Here is a 21,173-nt window from a genome sequence, read left to right as displayed (position 1 = left end):
TAGTCCCCTCTGGTCTGCCTATTTCGTCTCTGCCATAAGCTCTTCCTCTGTGGTCAGAGATTGGTGGGAACCACAGATAACTGCCGAAACACAGATTAGCCCTGTAGCTACCTCCTGTCCCCACAAACAAATTAGAGAGTCTATTCATGGAGGTCTAGGCCAAATCTGAGAGCACTGCAAAAATTATGTATGATACATTAAAAGAGATCTCTCTCTCACCCCATCTGGCTTATCTGTACAGAAATTCTGACTGATATGTATTAAAACCTACAAACAAAACTCCCTATGACTCCATTCTCTCTCCAGAAAGTCCAGAAAGAAAGTCTAGGACCTTTGACAACAAAGTCAAACTTGTTTTTTAAAATCAGAACAGTGTATATGATAGCAGGTTTGTACCCCAGATGTAGCCCAGTGTCTAGAGATGAAAACCAAAGAAGTGTTTCACATCACTGGTGTGAAGCTATTTCCCGTGTTCCTAATGACGGCATGCTTCAGAGAAAATGAAACCCAACCTTTCCTCCCTTCACCCTCACAGCATATGCACCTGGAAACCTTTTAATAGGTTTTCTGTTTGCCTCACAGGGGCTCATGTTCATGCCTGAGCAGAAACGTGCATTGTGACTTGAACTCTTTCTCCTGCTGGATGACAGGTGATAAAAATAATACGTATACACATATCATATGACTAACAATAGCACCTGGCCTAAGGTGATGGGATCCATCCTTTGCTGCTGGAGCACTTCAGAATTTAAACAAAGGAATTAAAACATCAGCCTTGAATCCACAGATCCGGGATTTTTTTTTTAACCCATTAGTAGGCACTTTCAAATTCAAATCTCAAAGATCCAGTCATGCAAGACCCTAAGTAATTTCCCATTCCTGACTACGGCCAGATTAATCCTCTTATACAGATTATTCCAGGAGAAATTTGGCTCCCACAAAGTTCTCCTGCAGCTCTAAAAATAATTTTGCATGCTGTAGGACAAATTATACCACTTAAAGGAGTTGTTTTAGAGGTTTTAACAACTTCTTATCAAACCAGACTGCTAGCATTACACCTAGCTTCAAGGAACCATTCAGCTCAGTTGCCCTCTCCCATGGCTGGGGTTTGCGAGTAAAATACCACACTTCTGGGTGGAACACAAGAGGAATGCCCTTGGAAAGCTATGCTCTCTGTCCCCTTGGTAGCACTGACACATGCCACTTTCTGATTAAGTTCATTTTGCTTTCCTAAAATGCTTTCCTCCTCCCCCTACAAATACACACACAAGTCATTACATCACTGTGTATCTTTTTTTACAATCAATTAAGTTCATATGTCACAGGTCCATTGATGCCTATATAAATTTACCATTGAACAATTTAGCCCCGTTTAAATTCTTATGACATGATCATTAACTAACATTAAAAATTCAGCATCTGATGCTTCGTGCTTTATTTGAATCCCAAGTAAACCCAGATCATGCCAGGTACCACTAAATTATGAAATTTTAAGGAGAAGGCATCTTTAGAGGTGATTCTTGTCAGTTCAGAACATACAAGAACAGCAAAGGACTGGAAAATGCTCAAGCATGGCAATGCTGTGGCTTTGAAAAATACTCTTTTTATATTGTATTTACACAGACATGTATTTCTCTGTCTATGTTGTTCCACAATACAGGATGTGTATCTAAAATGTCTAGCATGTGAATATTTCCCCCGTATTTACAACCTCCATTCTTTCCTGCCAAGTTTTAGCCGGGGTGAGCCAAATTACAAGCAAGTGAAAAACAGCCTCTAGTACAAATCTGATCAGTCCCTCAGTCCGCTGACACTGGTGAGTACCATAGTAAAGAGACCTTTTCCCAGGAGAAACTCTGGAAGCGTGCCCCTAGATCATCATTTCCACACAATTTCATTAGGAATGGACCTTTTGTGTGTCAGAGAGGATTAATTATTTTGTTTCTAAACTCTTTGTGCACAAAAGTTAATCCAAACCAGACAGGAGTCAATTAGGTCGTTAACGTGCTAAGCCTATTAACAGCCATGACTTACATTTCTTTCCCGCAACAATGAAAAACATTCAGGAGTCTGCCTTTAAGTGGCAAAACCCATGAGCCATTTCATTATTTTACGACACGGCTACTTGAAGCAGTGACTGTTTGCACGAGCAAGTAGCACTCTCCGCTGTGCAGCAGTCCGGTGCTTTGCTCCCTTTTCAGCATAGCCAGCCTGCGGTCAACACAAAAAATCAGCACCCGAGGGATACAAAAATCTGTTCCCCGCTGTTTCACAAATTCCTGTGTGATCCCAGGGCAGGGCAGGGAATCACAGAGTCCCCGAATTTCCTCATCTACGTGCTGGGGGTATCCTGGTCGCATGCAACAGCCCATGCTCTCCCCACATCCAGCCCATGCTTAGCCCCTCAATTAGCATCAGGCAGGCAAAAAAACCCCAGTCACAGAACAAGATCCATAGCCTTAAATAAATTTTTTATCAGACTGTCAATCCCCTCTGCCTCAGAACTCAGACACACGCTCAGCCCATGTGGCCTGGCCACCACCTTTGCACAAGCTGAGCTATGGTAGTAGTGTGTGCATATATGTGTATGTGTGAACATGTGTGCTCTTAGCTCAACAAATACAAAGAACTTCAATGACTTTGCTTGCAGTAGGAAACTCTAGCTCCTCAGACTGTCTGTGGATCAGAAATCTAACAGATACGTAATTAATCTTGCTGACACATAGAGTTAAGTTCAATCACATCACATCAGACCAAGGGTCCACCTAGCCCATGCCATGAGGTCCCCCAAGCTCAGGACCTGCCTGTCAGTCACCTCTGGGGCAACCTGAGGAAGACAGAGCTTGCAGGGAGGATCCCAGCAACCATGGGGACTATCCATATTCCCTTTTGGACAAAGAGAGGAGCAGCATATAGTGGGACCCCAGAAAACTGCAAGAAGTCGTAGCTGCTACTAGAAACTTTTTTTCAGTATTGCCTTTTACTGTCATATTTTCACAGTTCTGATGCCATGGTACTCACCCATCTCCTCTTCCCGTTTGTGATCCCATATAATTACTCAGTATCTCCCCAATTTCATTTCCCTTAGCCCTTCCTCTCAGGGAGGGAATTTCAGTTCTGCCAAGGACAGGCAGCACCCTGCCCCTAGACAGAAGGTCAAAAGGTTCAGCGGCAAAAGGATGAGGCAGATTTCCTGGACTGATTTGGGTTCAATCCAGCTTGTAACTAATGGCTGTCTTACTTTACAGCGTAAGAATTTTGTAATGCATTTTCTATGAACCCAGTGCTGCAGCACCTACAGTACTTGGCTAGGAAATCAGAGCGGTGCTGAATTCTGATGTTTCCTCTAAAAGGAGATGTAGGGGATCTGTAACGCTAACCAGAACCAAGATTCCATACTCAGAGAATCAAAAGAAGATTGGCTTACACTGAACCCATGAGAATGATAAACCTGCTGAACTACTAAGAGCTCAACTCACACAAGAGAAAATAAAGGTCTGGCTACAAGATTTACCAACGAGCAGTGCCAGCTAGGAGGCAACCTTATGAACAAGCACACGTCATCTCTGCTGGTACACAGGCTTGGTTAAATAAAAAAAAAAAAAAAAAAGAGAGAGAAACAAAACCTGAGAGATGCAGGCAAACTTTAAGTTCATGGCTGCCTATTCCAGTCAGTCCATTCAGACATCTGCTCCCAGTGCTGTTCCCAACAAGGAAGCCTTTTGTGCCTCCTGCTGCGGCCCTGTCCCTTTATATCCAACAACAGCACTTGCTCCTGACCACTCAACTGTTCCCATACCAAAGAGGCTTACTCATGTACCCATTAAACCTGCCAGTCCTGCTTGCCATTTTGTCCCTTTGGCACCCCAGAAGAAGACAGCACAGATGCCTTGACCCACTGCCTCCGCTTGGTATGCAGTCCATCTAGTAGAAGGCAGAAGCTCCTGGAATATTGGTGGGGTAATGGGGCAGAAGAGGAATAAAAGGAACAGAATATACAGGCACACTGAAACCTAAAGAAGAGGTTTTGCAGAGTTCATAAAAAATACCCTCTATGCAACCCGCCCAGAGAGACTTCCAGAAAGGATAAAATTCAATTGCTCCAAAGAAGCCAAAAACTAGACCAGTTTATACTAGCTGACAATCTGTGTGTTTGGCTTTAAAAATCAGAGAAGACAGGATATGTTCAGTGAACAGTTAGCCATTTTCCCTTGAAAAATAGTAGGAAATAATATCAGCAGCTGTTTTTTTATTCACACCAAACAACAAAAAAATCCACCCAAATGAAAAGGGTGTGAGACAGCTGCATCTTTTCAGGGTTTCAGCTGCTAAGCATTAGAACACCAGCAAGGTTTGCAACAGCTCACAGGCACACACACTTAAGTGCAAAAATGTAGTAAAGCTACTGACCTTCTGTGATGCCTTGACTGGAGAAAGGTGAAAGACAAGAGAAAAATATTGGCAGGAGGACCATCACCAAAGAACTGGATCTCCTTACTATTAGTCTCCCATTCCAATGGAAACTCTTGGGCTTAAATCAGATCCACAACCATCACTTTTTTTTTTTAATTTAAAAAACAACTTTAACATTGTCACACTGAGTCGCAACTGAAGACTGGTAATTTGGAACATGCCACCAGCACCTCATACCACCTGTGGAGACCCATAGGATTTAAGCCCAGGATCCCAACACTGGCAAGGTGTGTCAGCATGACACTGGAAACTGAATCCAGAGCATTAGAGAATGTCTACTATTAACTGCCAGACACACAATTAAAAACTAAATCACTGCCATTTCACGGGAAGCTGGTTCACCTCCCAACTCTTGTTATACTACAGAAACCCCACTGAAACAATATACTACATATTGCTGAACTATTTAAGCAGAAAAGCACTAGGAATTGCTAGTGAGGTTGTTGTTTGGTCTAGAATAGCTTCACACACACAGGCACGTCTGCATTTCAGCTGCTACTGTACCCACAGCCAGCGTAACAGGATGGCAGACAAAAACTGCTCAAGCACTCCACCACCTAACTCACACAAGATCCCTTCTGTCACAGTTGTAGCTCCTTCAGTATCCAGTCTAGCCTAGATGTCTGTATGAGCTGCTATCACATTTTGGACTCCCAGACCTTAAGTCTGGGTTCACAGATCTCCAAGGAAAGCCAAAGACCCTAAAAGTTTCTTTGCAATCTTTATGAGCTCATTCCCTCTAACACAAGGCAAGAGGAAATAAAAGTTTAATTAATCTCACAAAGCCTTAAGCAAACAACTTAAAAGTTGCAACTCAAAAAAACAAAAAGCCCTATAGCATGATAGCTAGAGCTTAAGCCTGACAAGTCAAATAGCAGAAAGAAAAAGCAAAATCCAGTTCCTAGTTAAAAAAATTACCTTGCTGAGCTACGTCTGGCAGTTTCAAATGCACATAATCCCATACAAAAGCAATAAAAAAAAATAATACAAAGTCTGCCCATTTGACCACGTACCCTGATATACTCTTATTATGGATTGTGTGCTCTGCTAGACAGAAGTAAAAATGACGACATGTGAGAAGATGAAAAACAAAATAAGTTGTTTTACAAGAGAAACTGTGCATTTCTTCCCCACTCCAGGTACCTTTTCATCCTGTTATGAGCTGGGTCCTTGGAGCTGGACTCCACAGATGACACTTCTGATTAAATTATACAAAAGTATCTGAAGGGACACTTTCAGTGTTCTAAAATGCAAGGATCACCATTCTATCCATGCCTACTTGGCACAACTCTAGCTGAAAAGTGAGGTGAAAGAGCACCAGTCACCACTGACTTCAGTTTCAAAATCTGGGCCTTGGCTAAAAACATTGTGAATACCTTCCTGACCAGTGGCCATATCACATGGTTAAGGCAGAAGTTTACTCTGACCCATTTAAAAGTTTATCCTCTCACAAATTGAATGTTACAGCACATGTCTTAACAATTTTTACATTTGTGATGTGGACTCCTGCTTCAGGTAGCAAAAGGATTGATTAAAGTAAGCCATTTTTCACTATCTCCAGCTGCCGAATATTTGCATTACAAAATACAGACATATCTGGCAGAACAACGGTTAAAAATATAATTGCATACTCATGGCTGTTCTCTTGAGCCACTTCAAGCTCACCTGCTACAACCTTGCAGTGCTCATCAGGAATGTGCGACTTCATGGGGTAGCTTGATTTTGTGGATCGTCTACGCCTGATGAAGTGTTCTTTTCCACTAAATGAGGTCTCTGATGTATTCACTGGTTGTATTAGCATGTGCTCTGATCCAATTTGGATATAGCCAGCCTGTTCACAAAAGAGAAGAAAATAACCCCATCAGTTTGGTATCCTAACCTTGTCTATCAACCCAGTCTGAACCTAGATCATTTCACTGCAATCATTATTTACAGGGTGAGGAAATGAAAAGTGATCATGATAGCGTTCAGCCCGCATAATACTGACTAAAGAACTTCATCTGCTTCTCATACTTATCACTGAGCACTATTAAGAAACATTGTGCGCTGTACATGTACAAAGAAAAGGTAGGGGTTCTTGTCAACACCTTTCCTTTCCTTTCTTTCTCTCCCTCCAGCTAGAGCACCACTCTAGCTGGAAGCATAGATACATGTGTCTTATGAGACACTCAGCTCACTTGAGGACAAATAAATCCTATTAACAGAAATTCTTTCATAATCACCTTCCTAATTGCCAGCTAGAATTGCATTGTTATTAAAAGGCATTTACTATCTCAGCAGAGCAAAAAGGTGAGATTGCCTGCAAACAGGAGATTGCCTATGTGTATCACCCTTGCAGACAACACTGAGTGAACTGGAGTTGCAGAGCCACCCATGGTTTTTTGTACAGGGACTGAATACCTCTTCTTGACTACAATAGAGGCCACACAGTAAGCACTGTTCTCCCTGAAAGCCATGGGTTGAGTTTCAGAGGTCGAGCTGGGAACGGGCTATTGTACCTTCCCCGTCACGAGCTTTTCCACCATCCCTGGAATAAGTAATATAAGGAAGGCAAAGACCCTGTCTAAATAACAGTAGACTCCATAGGCTGCAGGTCAGAGCACTAAACCCCTGCCTTTCTTGCACCAAGTCCAGACCTTACACCAGGGCTGGCAAGAACATCTTTGGAAGGCAGCTTCTGCCCCGGGAGAGCCCTCCTCTGCTTGCAACCCAGAGTTTTTATTTCCGTTATGCTTTTTCCACTCCATCTCTGGCATAAGAAGAAGAGAGTGAAAGTAAAGGTATCACCTTAAAACTTAACAAAGCCTCCAGGTTTAATCAACACTGAGATTATAATCATGGGAGAAAGTGAATATGTACCATGAGGGTTTCTTACTTTTCATTATATTAATCCAATGATTATTTCTATTGCAATTAGAAGTCTCGAAATGCAGCTTTTTGCCATATACCCCCCTGTCCTGAGGGAACCCTCTAGGTCTGATCCAACTTCTCCTGCTAGAAACAAAAGGCCTCATCTCATCTGGCCTGCCAGGAGGCATCAGATTGTGCCTATGGTACACTTCATAGGTAAAGTAGCAGACAAAGGGGTCCTCCTGCTAGGTTGCATGTCTGTAACACCCATCCTATATACATATATAAAGGGAGACCAGACATTTTTTTGCTTCCCCCCCTCCTATTCTGTGCCAGCCAGGCAACCATCCAAACAAATGCTCTGCACGTACATGCAAATACTATATATTCAACAGCTGACTGTACTAATATGATTTATAATATACATTACATACATACTGTATATTGTACGTTTCCACACCTCCCTGCCAAACTCAGTCCTCACGTACACCCAGGAAATCCCTCTGGCCTAGTACTTCCAGCAAGAAGAATTTCTGCTAACAGAAATGAGAGCTCTCCTTTTGACAGCCGTACTAACTAAAGAACATTCAGGGGAAACCAGGATCTCTAAGAAAGGGTCACTAATTTCAAAAGTGCACTTGGGGGGAAAAAAAGAAAAAAAGAAAAAAAAAGAAAAAAAATAATCAGTGTTTCTATTTGCCATGGCTGCAAAGCACAGTGGTAACAATTAGTCCCCTGTCTCTAAACAGACAAGAGACGCCTCTTTTGAGGTTTTTCAAAAGAGACCATGCCCTTGGGGCTAGGTCACTGATTAAGTATAAAATGCCTTGACACCTCACAGAAGGGCTCCCATTTATGAAGAAAAATTGACATTATTTCTTGGCCCTACAGAATGCATACCAATTTACAAGACCCACTCTGCCCAGGAGTTTCCAAAAGGGCTGCCTCGTCATTTAAATTACAAGTTGGGCTTTGTCAGAATTGTTTCAGAGACAGCAAAAGCTCTAGTGACTTATTCTTCCAGCCTCCTTTACGATGTTCTCCACTACTTCCCCTCCTTGTTCCAATCTTCCAGCTGGGAGGTAGCCCCAGCCCCCTTTTTTAATATAGGTTTTAATTATTTAGAAGAAGGGTTGTAAATCTGGTGCCATGGTACTAAAAGCCACACCAGAGCTCCTGAAAGACTGCCAACCATTTTTGTTGGTGCCAAAAATATGTAAGAAGAAGTCAGTTTCATCACCACCCGACATTATCCCAACTTTCTGGCATCAAGTGTGAAAATAATTTAAACCATTGGAAAGGACTTATGTTTCACATTTGCTTTGGAATTGTGAAACCTACAGAGGGAAAGAGGCGTGCGTCTTCACCCTGGAATAGGTTAAGACGCCATCTCAAGTTTAATCTGACAAGGCAAGCAGAGTTTCAAGCAGGAAGGATTTGCAGGATTGGGCCTGTAAAGTATTCCTAGGGAGTTAAAATTTTCCCCAAACTTGCCAGTTGGGTTCTAAAGAGTCCTCAAACCTGTGTTCCCGCATGAGATCTTTTGGACCTGGTAACTTGAATACTCTGGTCCTTATTTTGCTTTTTCCACAAGAAATGCATTCCTCATGTTGCCTCCCTCAAATCCTCCAACTACCAGATACTATACTGTTCTAATCTCAGCATGAGATATCAGACATCAGTACTAGACAAACACTCTGTGCTTTTCTTCTCTAGTCCCTATAATGTTCAGGGCCTGCAGAAAGCTGGATTTTGAAGATAAAGAAGTAAAACAGAAGACCACGTAACTGTCAGAGCTGTTTTCCCCACATCTCTGGAAATCATTCCAATTAAATAAAATGCTTTGGATCTGCCAATTCATGTTTGCCTGGGGAGATGCATATCAAAAGCTGGGATACTCCCTCTCATCCTTCTTCCACTGGGAGAGCCTGTACAAACAGGACCTGCCATTGTGCCAGACCCCAGTATTGCTTAGTGTCCAGGAAAGCAGCCGCTGCCCAGCCTCACCATCCCAGAACACCCGAGACACAGGAATCACCAGGAGCCCAAAAATTCAGAAGGGCGTAGAAGTTGATCGTCATCTACATTGCTAATCCAGCCTGGATTTTATAGTTAGTATGACTGAACCGTATAGCTGACAGAATCACACAGCTCAGCTAACAGGAAAGGCAGGCAACCCAACTGACAAGTTGATTAAACCAAACAATAATCCACACTTCCCACTACAGCCCCACTCACCACTGTGCTTAACAGTGGCTATATCTTTCATATTAAGGATATGAAATATCCTTAATTTAGAAGTCAGCTCAACATTGCTCCCTAGCAAAAAAAGGCCCTGTTATCCAAACCACCAAAATATTCTCACATGCTCTTACTCTTAGTTTTATACATACATTTGTCACTCAAGCAATCTGCTCACCCTCTAATCTACTCTTGCACTACCAGTAGTTCACTCTTCTTCTACACACTATATTCCTTCCCACTAGGGCTTTTCTCAGGCTAAATGATAGCAGGGAAAGGAGGAAAGTCCTCATACTATATCACTGAAATTACAATGGTAGTAATGAGACTGTTAATGCTGGCACTTAAACAGCGTTTGTAATCATATCGTCCTGCTTCACTGTTCTGCCTCTGTCCCCTGGCAGTACTGGTGGAGCTACAGCAGCTCGAGGGCTAACTCAGGACAGAAATCCAAATCTTCAATGTTCTCTGCTCGTGGTGCTGGACCTTCCCACGCGTTAATACTCTCCAATAGTTACACTGTTTTTCCAGCCCTTTTTATTTTCACAACATCTTTGAATGAGACCTGTGAAATGCTGAATCTTTAACAGATTTTTCTTTTGCTCCTATGTGTTCATTAGTTACATACATATGAACACGCACAAAAGAGAACAGTTTTAAACATCTGACAAATTCCAACCGCTTCTCAGTTTCTCAATTGTTATGCTGTAAATCTTAGTTTAACTATTTCCTTAAAGTTAAAAGTTAATATTTAAAGTGAAGAACAACAAACACCACAAACACAATTTAGTAAACTTCACATGGCTTTTAGTCCTGTCCTTATTAACCATGCTTCGGCTTTCAGTTAGTTATTTCTTACCAGTGCAATTCAATCAATTTTAAAACAAAAGCTTTAAATTAGGTCTTGCTCCAGCGTCATTTCAGGTTTACACTCAGTTATGAGAACAGATCATAACCAGGAATGTCTGACTGCACCTCTGTTCCAGCCTGCTCTAGCCTCCGAGTCTGCTAAACAAGTAAACCACAACGTGCTCTCCCTTTTGTCCACTGTGGAAGGGGAAAGAAAAACCCAGCACAGAGAAACCCAGCATGGTTATTCTAAGAGGTTTTACTTTTCAGCCCGTGGACCAGCTATGGACACACGCCAGACAGCTCCTCTCCCAGACAAGAGAATTCAGCAGAGCTGAAGGTTTCCTCAGGGGAAATCGTATCATCTTACAATCTTAGCATGCCTGCACTGCACTGGTTCCCGTAACAGCAGAGGCTCTTCAGTCACCTGAAGGGCAGCACCATGCCACTGTACACAGAAAACACTCACTACCACTGGACAGGGATTGAGCTCACCGAGCTTTAGACCAAGCATCTAGACCGAGCTCTAAACCAAGCATCATCTCCCTCTACAGCCAATGAAGAAAAGCAAACACCTCCTAGGTGAAAATTCACCAATCTAAAGTACCTAAGAAACAGGACAAACCACCAGTGGAAGCGCTCATCTTTATCACTCACTCTCCACTTGATAAGCAGCCAGGCTTAAAACCAACAGGCCGTGGCATCTTCTATATTCTTCTTCCTTTTCCCCCCAAGAGCAGAGCAGATTTGCAGTTTCACTAGGAGTCCTGTGAGTTATTGCTTGTTCCCTGGGGGCTGCAGTCCAACCTACTCACTTCTCTTTGCCCTGACTGGCCTTCTATATTGGATCCAAACCCACAGCGAGACATCCAGTTTCTGTGTAGGCACTTACTCCCGCTGGGAAATCAGTGGGCATTCAGAGTCCCTAGAAGGAGCAATGCATCCAAACAGTGCTTTCATCTGGTCCTACAACATCGCTGGTGAACAGCAACGTGGGCAATAGCAGGGGCACAATTTCCCAGGTATTGCAGTTAACTGGGAAATACATTTCTGGCATTTAACCCTGTTTAGTACTCAAATGCACAGTCATGACTTCATAATAATCAGCATTTTCCCTTATCACCTCCAGCAGACTTAGAGCATCTCTGCCCAGCCTTCCAGAGAAAAGGAAACACCTGGCTGACATGAACTCCAGATCGATGCTCTACCATCTCTCCTTGCCTGTATTTGCCAAAGCTTGTCTACATCTATGCTCTCACAAAGTTTGTGGATGGTACCAAGTGAAGGTGACACACCAGACTGAAGAGCCACCATTCAGAAATATTTTAACAAGCTGGAAGATTTGCCTACCAGGAGTTGCATGAGACTTAACAAACATGAGGCAAACATACATGAAGTCTGGAAGAAAAGAAGCCTTCTTCTTCTCTACGTAGATTGTATGAGACAATACTGCAAAATATTTAAGGTTTCCCAAATTCCAGTGTGCGTTTCTCAAGGTGTAGCTTCAGCTACTCTATCCTATAAAGAGAAAAATCACTGTTCTTATTCCATGAGCCCTTGTAATGTGCATCATCCACTTCCACCAATCTGGTCTGCATAAGGAAGCCTTGCTGAGTTCAAAGATGACAAAAATGTAGTGTGAAAGAGTTATATGAACAAGCTGAACAGGAGGGAGCCACAACCTCTTTTCTTATCTGAACTGAGAGTGACAATCCACTTTCAAGTAGAGACAGGCCAAAGAGCAGTCCTGAACCCAGAATCAGATTCTAGATTTCAAAATGGAAGAGAAGTTACTTAGAATTAAACCTCTGCCTCTAAATGCATCCCAGTGATTTTCAGCTTTCCAATGTGGTTTCAGACAGGAGTTTTCAAGCTCATTTTTAAGTCAAAACCTAACGTTCATTTTAACGTGAACCTGTGACCTTCTTAAAACTGTAACTGTTTCAGAAATTCAGGTACAAGAAATATGAAAAGCCTTCATCAGTTGTAAGGTACTGACGTGGCAGTCCAACCAACTGCAAAGCAGTCCAGCACTTCAGCATGTAAAAAAAAATTAAAAAAAAAAAATGGTAAAACATTAGTACATCAAATTAAGTCTTTGGGAACCCCACATTTTGCACATAGCTTGAGGCAGCATTCTGCAACGTACAGCTGGGGAAGAAGTCTTCCCAAAGGGCACAGGACCCTGCCTAGCTCTCTTATCTTGTCTGCAGGACTGATAAGCCCTGCTAGGACTCAGAAAAAGCATCATTGTAATCACCACAAATACATGGTGCTTTCCAGGCTTCAATTGAAAAAGCTCTACAGAAGGTAACACTGCTCTGCTAGAGAGGGTGAGGACAGCACACTGAGAGCAACAGTCAAAACCTGACTGTGAAATCACACCTGAATGCAATGGATGAGTAGTTCTGAGATATATCAAGCAAACACAAGTTTCCTTGCTGGAGACCTAACACATGTCATCTAGGAATTGATCTCAAACTTTGAAGCAGAGGCCTTAGTGCACTACACAACTAAAGGTAACACACGCTGTGGCCTTACAAAGCTGGAACTTTCCAAAAAAAGAGGCAAATTCCTATATTGCCTACTGTCTTCTAGTGCTGGTCAAATGAGTTGCAGAACTTTGCTCCTGCCTGTGTCTCCCCAGCACCAGGAAAGGACAGTTCAGTCCTGCAGCGTGGTCAGAATCCAAGTGTTTACACAACTGCATTCCCTAGACAGGATACAGTCCTGCCAAGCTGAAAACGGTAGCGCTTTTCAGGAACATATTACCTCTTGTCTACACTGCAATTCCCAGGCTGTCAAGAGGAACAGGAGGGTTGGAGTACCCTCACATGCAGTACTTTAACTGTGCAGATAAGACCTTAGGTACACCAGACGTAAATGTGCTATGGGCTGATGTAGCTACGAGAGCACAACCACCCTTCTCGATGCAATTGCAAGCTGTAGCAGGAAACTACAGCAGACCACATGCTGGTTAACAGCAGCATCTGCGAGCAGAGTTTAAAAAACAAAACACAACCTTTAGACGCTGCACTGGGAACCTGATATCATTACCAGGAAGCAATTGCTCAGTCTGGTTGTAGCTCAGTTTTCATGCCACTGTGTCAGAGATTTTGTTTTATTAGAACTCCATTTGCCCTGATCATTTTATATCACTTTTTGTGTGATTTATGGCATGGTTGAGGAATATGATTGCAACAAAGTTTGTGCCAGCTGGAGATCTGTATACAGTATTACTACCTACTCTACTTTTTAGCAAGCAGCTTTTCTGAATGAGATGTCTTGATCATCCAGCTCAAGTCCAACAAGTGCTCCCACACTGGATATTTCAGGAAATCTCCCACTGCAGCACTAGCACTGCTCAAGAGACAAATGCCAGGATAAACAGACTGCAAGGTTTCCGCTACCAAGGTCTTTCTTCTAGCCCGACACGCAGGCCCTGTCCATATCCCCACCTGTGAGGCTGTGCTGCTGATGAGGACAAAGCCTTATTCTTTCTGCTGCAAACGGGGCTTAAGGAAGCAATGGGAAAATTCAACACCCACTGTAGTGATAGTCTTAGTATTTTAAATTGCCAGACTCGGAGGCAAAAAATTTGGCCTCTAGTCACCTGACCTCAGTTCTGCTCATGGCAGATTCAAGACTTCCTAGGTAATTTGAGGCAAATTCTTAATTCCTCTGAGCCCAGAAAACTTCTTACTGCTAAATTGCATAGCTTTCACTACAGGTATGCTGATTTAGTGTGGCCACTGCAAAAGGCTGCGTAAACACTGAAGGCAGCCTAAAATCTGTTACGTTTCACGTTTAAGAACAGAGTTAAGAAGTCAAAAGGTCCATTTAGCTAGACTAAGAAGGTCTATCTACATGGTGATGTAGATCAATTTAATGAAACCATTTCAAAAGTTACCGAGTTTCATCTTAAGTTTAGGTTCATCTTAAAGACACTTAAGTTTTCTGTTCTTTAGTTTTCAGACCACAAGGGTATTATAAACCTTAACTCATTTGTATGCACCTGTTTTTAGCCCTTTTTCCACTCCTGGTGACTATTTGAATGAAGAGTAAATGAATGGATTCCTCTAATAGGAGAGGAGTATTCCAACATGCAGAAACATATCTCCCAACACATCTGCCCACACCACTCTCAGCACTCCCAGGACTAGATCCACAGGCAAAGGCAGAGCTTTACCAACACTGCCACTTAACACGCGGCAGCATGGGCTTTGGTCCTCAAAAGGTGCCACAAACGAGCAGCTTTGACATTGACCACTTTTTGATCCCAAGTGCATCTAGCTCCATTATGTCAATGTAGTTGTTGCTTAGAATTCATATGATACAAACAGATACTGCTACATTGCAGCTCGTATTTGCAGAGTAATGAACAAAGACTAACTAGTCTTGCTTCTTTTCCAACTTTTCTACTGGGAATATCGCCAATCTTTTTCATTCCCCCTCCTCCATTCCCTGATCTCAGGCAGTTAATATTGTGCCTGTAACTACATTCCTCTTTTTAAAAAGGTTTCTTCTCTGCCTTTTTGTTCTTTTCAGATGTGCTGGAGTAGGTAGCTTTGGAAGCCCAGCACTTCATGAACGGGATTAACAAAACGTGCCTGGTGACAAAAGCACAGAGCCGGTAGTGATTTAAAGGTCGAACTAGAGATAACAGTTTTAAACTCTGAGAAAGCCCTCAGTGGTATACAGCTCAATTTACAGCGCCACTCAAGCACTCAGCACCTCAGAGCCTTTTTTTTTTTTTTTTTTTTTTTTTTTTTTTTTTTTTTTTTTTTTAAACACGAGGCACAGCGCCCTCATATGGCCCGGGAATGATGAAGGGCCAAGCCCCAAGTGCAAAGCACATGACAGGCTTCTTACTACATAGTTTAAGACTAAATGTCCATCAACAGGTCCGTACCGAGAATTTAAGCACGCATCCCAGGGCCCTGTACTGGGAAGCTATGCTCAACGCCCCAGTAACTTTCTTAAGAACTTTCAAACTATAGGCAAGATTTACAATGCAGCCATCACCTTAAGCATCTCAGTCTTCACCACTGAGAAATAGCAAGGCTGTCCCACACCTCGCCGCTTCTTACCCAGACACCTAGCAGAGAACACAGGCCCTGCGGAGCCACCTGCAAACGCTACAGCCTCAGGCAGAGAAACCTGCACACCTGAGGTGGGAAAAGCATCCCCAAGCGGGACAGTTCCTCCACCCATGCGGGTGCCAGACATCCCTGCACCACAGACACCTTCACACGCCAACACTGATCGCTTGAGCTGGGTGGAAAGGGCCGGTGGAGGAGCCCGCTGTGCTGAGGCCAGGGACAGCGGCTGGATGGGCGAGCTGGGCAGGCAGACGACCAAACTCCCCACAGCCGGACCCACCAGCCAGCACAGAGGAAGGAAGTAGTGACAAGACAGGGGTCTGTCAGCTGGGACGCCCCTCTGCAGCACCTGCCAGCCCGGCTGCCCACCCAGAGCTGAAATGCTGTGCCTCAGGCCCTCGGCCCCTCCAGCCTGGCTGAGGCCCGGGCAGCTCCCACAGCGGGCAGCCGGGGCTGACAGAAAACCCACCGCGGCCCAGCGGCACTGCTCGCCGGGGCCGGGGGGCGAGGGGCCGGGCAGGACCACGGAGGAGCAGGCGCGGGCGGGAGCTGCACCGCGGCCAGGTGAGGCGCCGCTCTACGGCCGCTTCCCGGCCCCGCGGGGCAGGGCGGCTGGGGCAGCTCCCAGCGCCGGGGCTGGCAGGAAGGTCCTCCCGGGGACAGCAGGCACGCTCGCCAGGGCACGGGGAGGCGAGGGGACGGCCGTGACAACGGGCGGCGGGGCGCCCAGGGGAGGGGAGGGGCGGGCACGGCCCGACGGCCGCTTCCCGCCTTGGCGGGGCAGGGGCCGGGCAGCGGCCGGGGCTGGCAGAAAAAGCCTCGGGGGCTGCGGAAGGGCTGGCCGCGGCCCGGGGCGGGGAGGCTGGGGGTCGGCTGCCCGCGCTGAGGGGAGGCGGGGCGGGGGGGCAGTACCAGCCCGGCGCAGGTGCTGAGGGAGGCGAAGGAGTCGCTGCGGTTCAGCACGTGTCCCGTGTAGAAGCAGAGCCGCTCCGCCGGGGGCCGCCGGGGGCCGGGCGCCCGCCGCGCCTCCCCGCGCCGCTGCTCCACCACGAAGCCCCGGGCGAGGAAGCGCAGGTCGCGACGGAGGTGCAGGTAGAGCTCGGCGCCGGCGGTGGGCAGGCGGAGCAGCAGGGCCTCCGCCGCCGTCCGCTGCCGCGGCAGCGCCCGCCGGCGCCGGGGGCCGCCGCGATCCCCTCGCACGGCGGGCGGCAGCAGGTGGATCTTCTCCAGCGCCACTCGCTCCGGGATCACCACTTCCAGCTCCGCTCCGCCAGCTGCAGGCGAGAAGGAGAGAGGCTCAGGCGCTCGCACCCGCGGCCCGACGGGGCGGCCGGGGGCTTTGTGCCCCGCCGGCACCCCCCTCCCCGCGGGGACGCCCCGTCCCGCCGGGGCGCGGACAGCCCGGCGCTCGCGTTTCAGCGCAGAAACTGAACAGGATACGGAGACAATGGAGCCGGCGGAGGAAAGGGGTTTATTTCTCTCCCTCCATATATATACACGTACACATAGAGGCAAAAATGTGCAGGGAAGAGAGGAATCACGCGAACGCTAGAGCTACTTGTATCATTAAAAAAAAATATATAGCTCAGACACAAGCATCGCATTTCACCAACCCCAATAAAATTCTGCAGGGAGAAGGGGAAAAGCAGAGCAAGCCGAAGCCGCAGCCAAGGACAGTCAGCAGCTTTCCACATGAAACGTTACAGCAGCAGCAGCGAGAGGACAGGAAAAGAAAATACAAAAGCCTGAAGCAATTCATCCTGCAGACTGGGACTGCGGCCACGCAGGGGATCCGGTGCATGCCCTGCGGTCTGCGCCTGCACGCTGCCGCCCGCGGCCGGCGCCCACCGCCCGCCCCGCCGGACCCGCGGCCAGGGCTGTCAGCGCCGCCGGGGAAGGGGACGCCGGCGCGGGGAGCCCGGGGAGGGAAGCGCTACCTGTGCCGGCGTCCAGTCCCCAAAGCAGCAGGCAGGGAAACACGAGAGGCAGGAGCCAACCGTCAAACATTTTATGGCAGCGGCGGGGGCCCAGCGCGAAGCGGAGGCGGCGGCGGCGGCGGGAGCCCGGGCCGGACTGAGCCCTCCCCGCCCTCGGAAAAAGTAATCAGCGCCGCCGACAGACCCGGCGTGGTGGGCGCCCGGCCACGCCCCTCCCCGCGGCCCCGCGCTCCCATTGGCGCGGGCACCCCGCGGGCCGCGCCCCGCGCTCCCCTATTGGCTGCCAGCTGGACGCGCTGGGCGGAGGGCCGGGCTGCGCGGGGAGGGCTACACGTGGGAGGGGGCGGCCGGCAGGGGGCGCCCTCTCCTGCCCCGCGCGCCGCCGCCGCCCGTTCTCCCCGCCCGGCAGCACGGGTGGACGACCCCGGAGCCGGGAGCGATGGCCCAGCGAGGGGCACGGAAGCTCTGACAAAAAGCAGCCGCCTGGCCATCCCCTCCGCCATGCTTGCTGCGTATCCTTTGCTTCACCGCTTCAACAATTTGGACGCAGCTACAGCAAAAGCCACCCAGTCCTTCATCTCCCGCGGCCTTTCCCACCACCATCTGAAGTACTGATCCCAGGACCGGGAAGACCAGGAAAAAAATGAAGTGGGCAATGTATGAGTGCACCAAGATTCAGGCAGTGAGCTTATGTACTCCTGGAAGCGCTCATCACATGGATGGAAACAAGTGCATAAAGCTCAGGAGATATAAAAATTGATTTTTACAGCAGTGGACAAGAGGGGGGGCAAGCACTAATCTGAAGCAGGGAGGACGGGCTGTTCAAGCCAGTTAAGGGGGCTGTTTGGGAGAGGAAGAGGAGGAAGAAGCTCCCCGCCAGCTCCCTTTCCCACTCCATGTACGGAGGACACTCTCATCCTGACCCAGGTGCAACCAATTCCCCTTTGCGCTGAGATCCTGCAGCCACAAGCGCTGCCTCCCCCCCAGTAGCTGGACCACGTCCTGTGTGTCCTCGGCTGCCCAGGGGTCAGGAGAAGTCAGGCTTGTCCAGGGGCTGTTGGAAGCAGAAGGGCAATTTCCAAGAGTAGAAAGATTTCCGCTGCATTCGGTGGGCTTTGGATCGGATCCTGTGCTCCTGGCATGGCTGCGTGGTGGAAAGCAGTAAAGACCCAACATGTTAGCAGCTTTGGACTGCTGTGGCCCAGCAGAGCAGTGTCCTAGAGTTTAACCTTCTGCAAAAATCTGCAACTTTGTTCCTGAAATTGTAGAAGAATTCAAAGGAAGACCCATAAAAGAGTGCAAATGACTCTGGCAGATCTCAGCGCAGCACTTACACAAGAATTGTCCGTAGCTGTACTGACAGTGGTAACAGCTCTGAGCCACGAGCAAGGGGAATTAGATTTGGATGCTCACTCCTGCGAGGCCAGGCAACAGGGGTAGAGCTAAGAAAAGGGCTGGTAAGGGAGATGAGTGGATTAACACCGTTTTCTTTCTTTCAGGCGTTAGACAGGTGACAAGAACCATGTTTGCTTTGAGGTCTGCTCCTGTCACAAGTAGAGAGGCTGTTTGAGAGCCAGAATCTTAGAGCTGCCTCCAGCTCTTCACCTCGCTGGCTGTGCTTTTCCCAGGCATCAGGGGGTACCCTGCAGCACACAGCGGGCTGGTGTAGCACCTCCGAAAGACCTGCCCTGCGCAGGGCATCTGGAGCACCAGACGGGCATGAGTGCACACAGATGTCCTGTCTCCTACTGTGGTCTCAGGGAAGTTCCTCATCTCTCCAGTGCAGTGGCACTTGGAGGATGTTACCAGCGGTCAGCAGCAAGAGCGAAACCGAGGACCTACAACCAGCTCCCAGCAGACGAAATCTGAGTGAAGCCAAGACCCATGGCTCAAATTCACTTTCTTAACATGAGATCAGGTGAGATTTAATAGCTCAGTGTTTTCCTGTCTCTTTCAAGGTTCAGTCTGCTCTCTAGCAAGAAGTAAGTTACCAAAACAAAAGTACCGACCCAGAACCCATTCAAGTAAGATGAAAACTCAGTTTAGGACTGCTTTGCTGTATGTCAATAGTGTAACATAACACGGTTGAAACAAAACCTCAGAGCCTGAATTTCTCTCCTGACCTGCTATGAACCAACAAGTCGAGTGCCTCCCTCCAAGGCCAGGGCCCCGGCTGGCACAGCAGCTCTGGGCAGCAGTTCCCCCACAGCTCTTCCATCCGTGGCAATCCTCCACTCCCGAGAACCAAGAGGCAATTTGATTTGTGAGCTGTCAAATCTGGCCTGAGCCTTGAACAGCCGTGTTTAAACCCAGACCACCAGCCGTCTTCATTGCTAAGGGACCAAAGCTGGTGCCTCATCTCTTCCTTCAAACGGGTTTAACAGGGGGGCTTGATTTGCTTAACTTTTTAGTAGAACCTTTCTCCCACCTTCCAAAGTCCTTTGCCCCCAAAAAAATATTAAATAATAATAATAATTTAAAAAAAAAAACAGAGAAAGAATATATTTAATAGTGTGGGGGAAGAGGGGCACTAATAAAGAGTCTGTAACTTACTGCATGGAAGGACTCGCTCAATGCCTGGACTGGCCAGCACAGACTGCATTGGGGTAGGACTAGTCCCTGCTGAGCATCGCAGACTGCAGAGCACCTGGGCAGGGGCCCAAGAGGCTGCAACACCCCATGACAGGGGCAACGTCACAGACAGGCCTTGGTGTTGGCCAGGACTGGAGCCAGAGCAAGGGACAAGCCGCTGCAGAGGTACCCACACAATAAAAGAGGAAACCGTCTTAGGAGCAGCAGTGTTTTTATTGAATCCAAATCCCAAAGCTCCAGTGAGACACAGACTTTCTTTATTAATTTAACAACATGGGCTTTTCAGAAATGCCTTGAAATTGTTACTGATAAGGATAAGGCATGGGGCAGGAGGGGGCTGTGGTCCTGTTGTGGTGATTGCATTTCTCCCCTGCCCCCAGCCCATGCGTGCAGGGGGTGTTTCTCCTCCTCTCACCATCACAGAGAGTGGATATGGCCCTGCAGTTTCTAGGAGACAAGCCTTCTCCCCCTCTGAAACTCATGTTTTATTTTTTTGCAATTTTAAGTGTACATCGAGGAAGCCAAGTTTCATGGCCATTATTGCACAGTTAATAACCCTTTGGAGACTGCAGACATGTGTTATATACATCTTCCCAAGCAGTCATTTGGCTCGCCGCCTGGAAAATGCCAGCATGTGAAGGGTTAACTTGGCCATTACTCAGCCTTCTCCCTTCTCTCCAGCCACCCTTCTCCAAACCCTTCCTGTCCTGGTCCTAAGCAGACAATCCAGACCTCATGGGTGATGCTCTCCTGCCCGGGACACTCCGATGCCTTCCCCACAGCTCCTCGCCTGGCTGTGGTCTTTGGGCAGCCGGGATTTCCTTCCCTGCTGCAGGCTGCGCCTGCCCTAATGCTGCAGGGTTTGGTCAGGCTGGTTGGGCACAGACCCGGTGGATGCTGCTGTTACCCATGCAAATGCCCCTGCAAAGAAGCCAGAGAGGGTTTAACGATAAGTAGGGACCAAGAAAAGCTCTTTTGTAATTTAAAACAATCAACCAAATAAATACAAGTAGTTTTATAGGTGCCAGCAGTGGGTTTCCTACAGATCAGTTCTTCACAGTGAGCCAGAGGTTCAATTAAAGCTTATTCCCTGGATAAAGCGTGTTTAAGGCTGCACTGCTCCGTGTTG

The 21,173-nt window shown here is 47.2% G+C and overlaps 1 protein-coding gene across 1 annotated transcript in view; it reads right to left on the bottom strand.

The window, feature by feature from the left end:
• The window catches only part of ADAMTS17 (ADAM metallopeptidase with thrombospondin type 1 motif 17), a 191,470-nt gene extending 173,880 nt beyond the window's left edge, over positions 1-17,590 (bottom strand). The window contains exons 1-3 of the mRNA XM_037396065.1: positions 17,453-17,590; positions 16,428-16,789; positions 6,139-6,304 (exon numbers count right to left, since the gene is read on the bottom strand). Coding sequence (XP_037251962.1) covers positions 6,139-6,304; positions 16,428-16,789; positions 17,453-17,522 — 598 coding nt within the window. The 5' untranslated portion in view covers positions 17,523-17,590. The remainder of the gene's footprint in view (positions 1-6,138; positions 6,305-16,427; positions 16,790-17,452) is intronic.
• Between the last annotated feature and the right edge of the window lie 3,583 nt (positions 17,591-21,173).

The sequence above is a fragment of the Falco rusticolus genome, chromosome 7 (genome assembly GCF_015220075.1).
Source record: "Falco rusticolus isolate bFalRus1 chromosome 7, bFalRus1.pri, whole genome shotgun sequence".
NCBI classification, from domain to species: Eukaryota; Metazoa; Chordata; class Aves; order Falconiformes; family Falconidae; genus Falco; species Falco rusticolus.
Note: the sequence above shows the minus strand (reverse complement) of the source record. Positions and strands in the feature narration are given on the sequence as shown.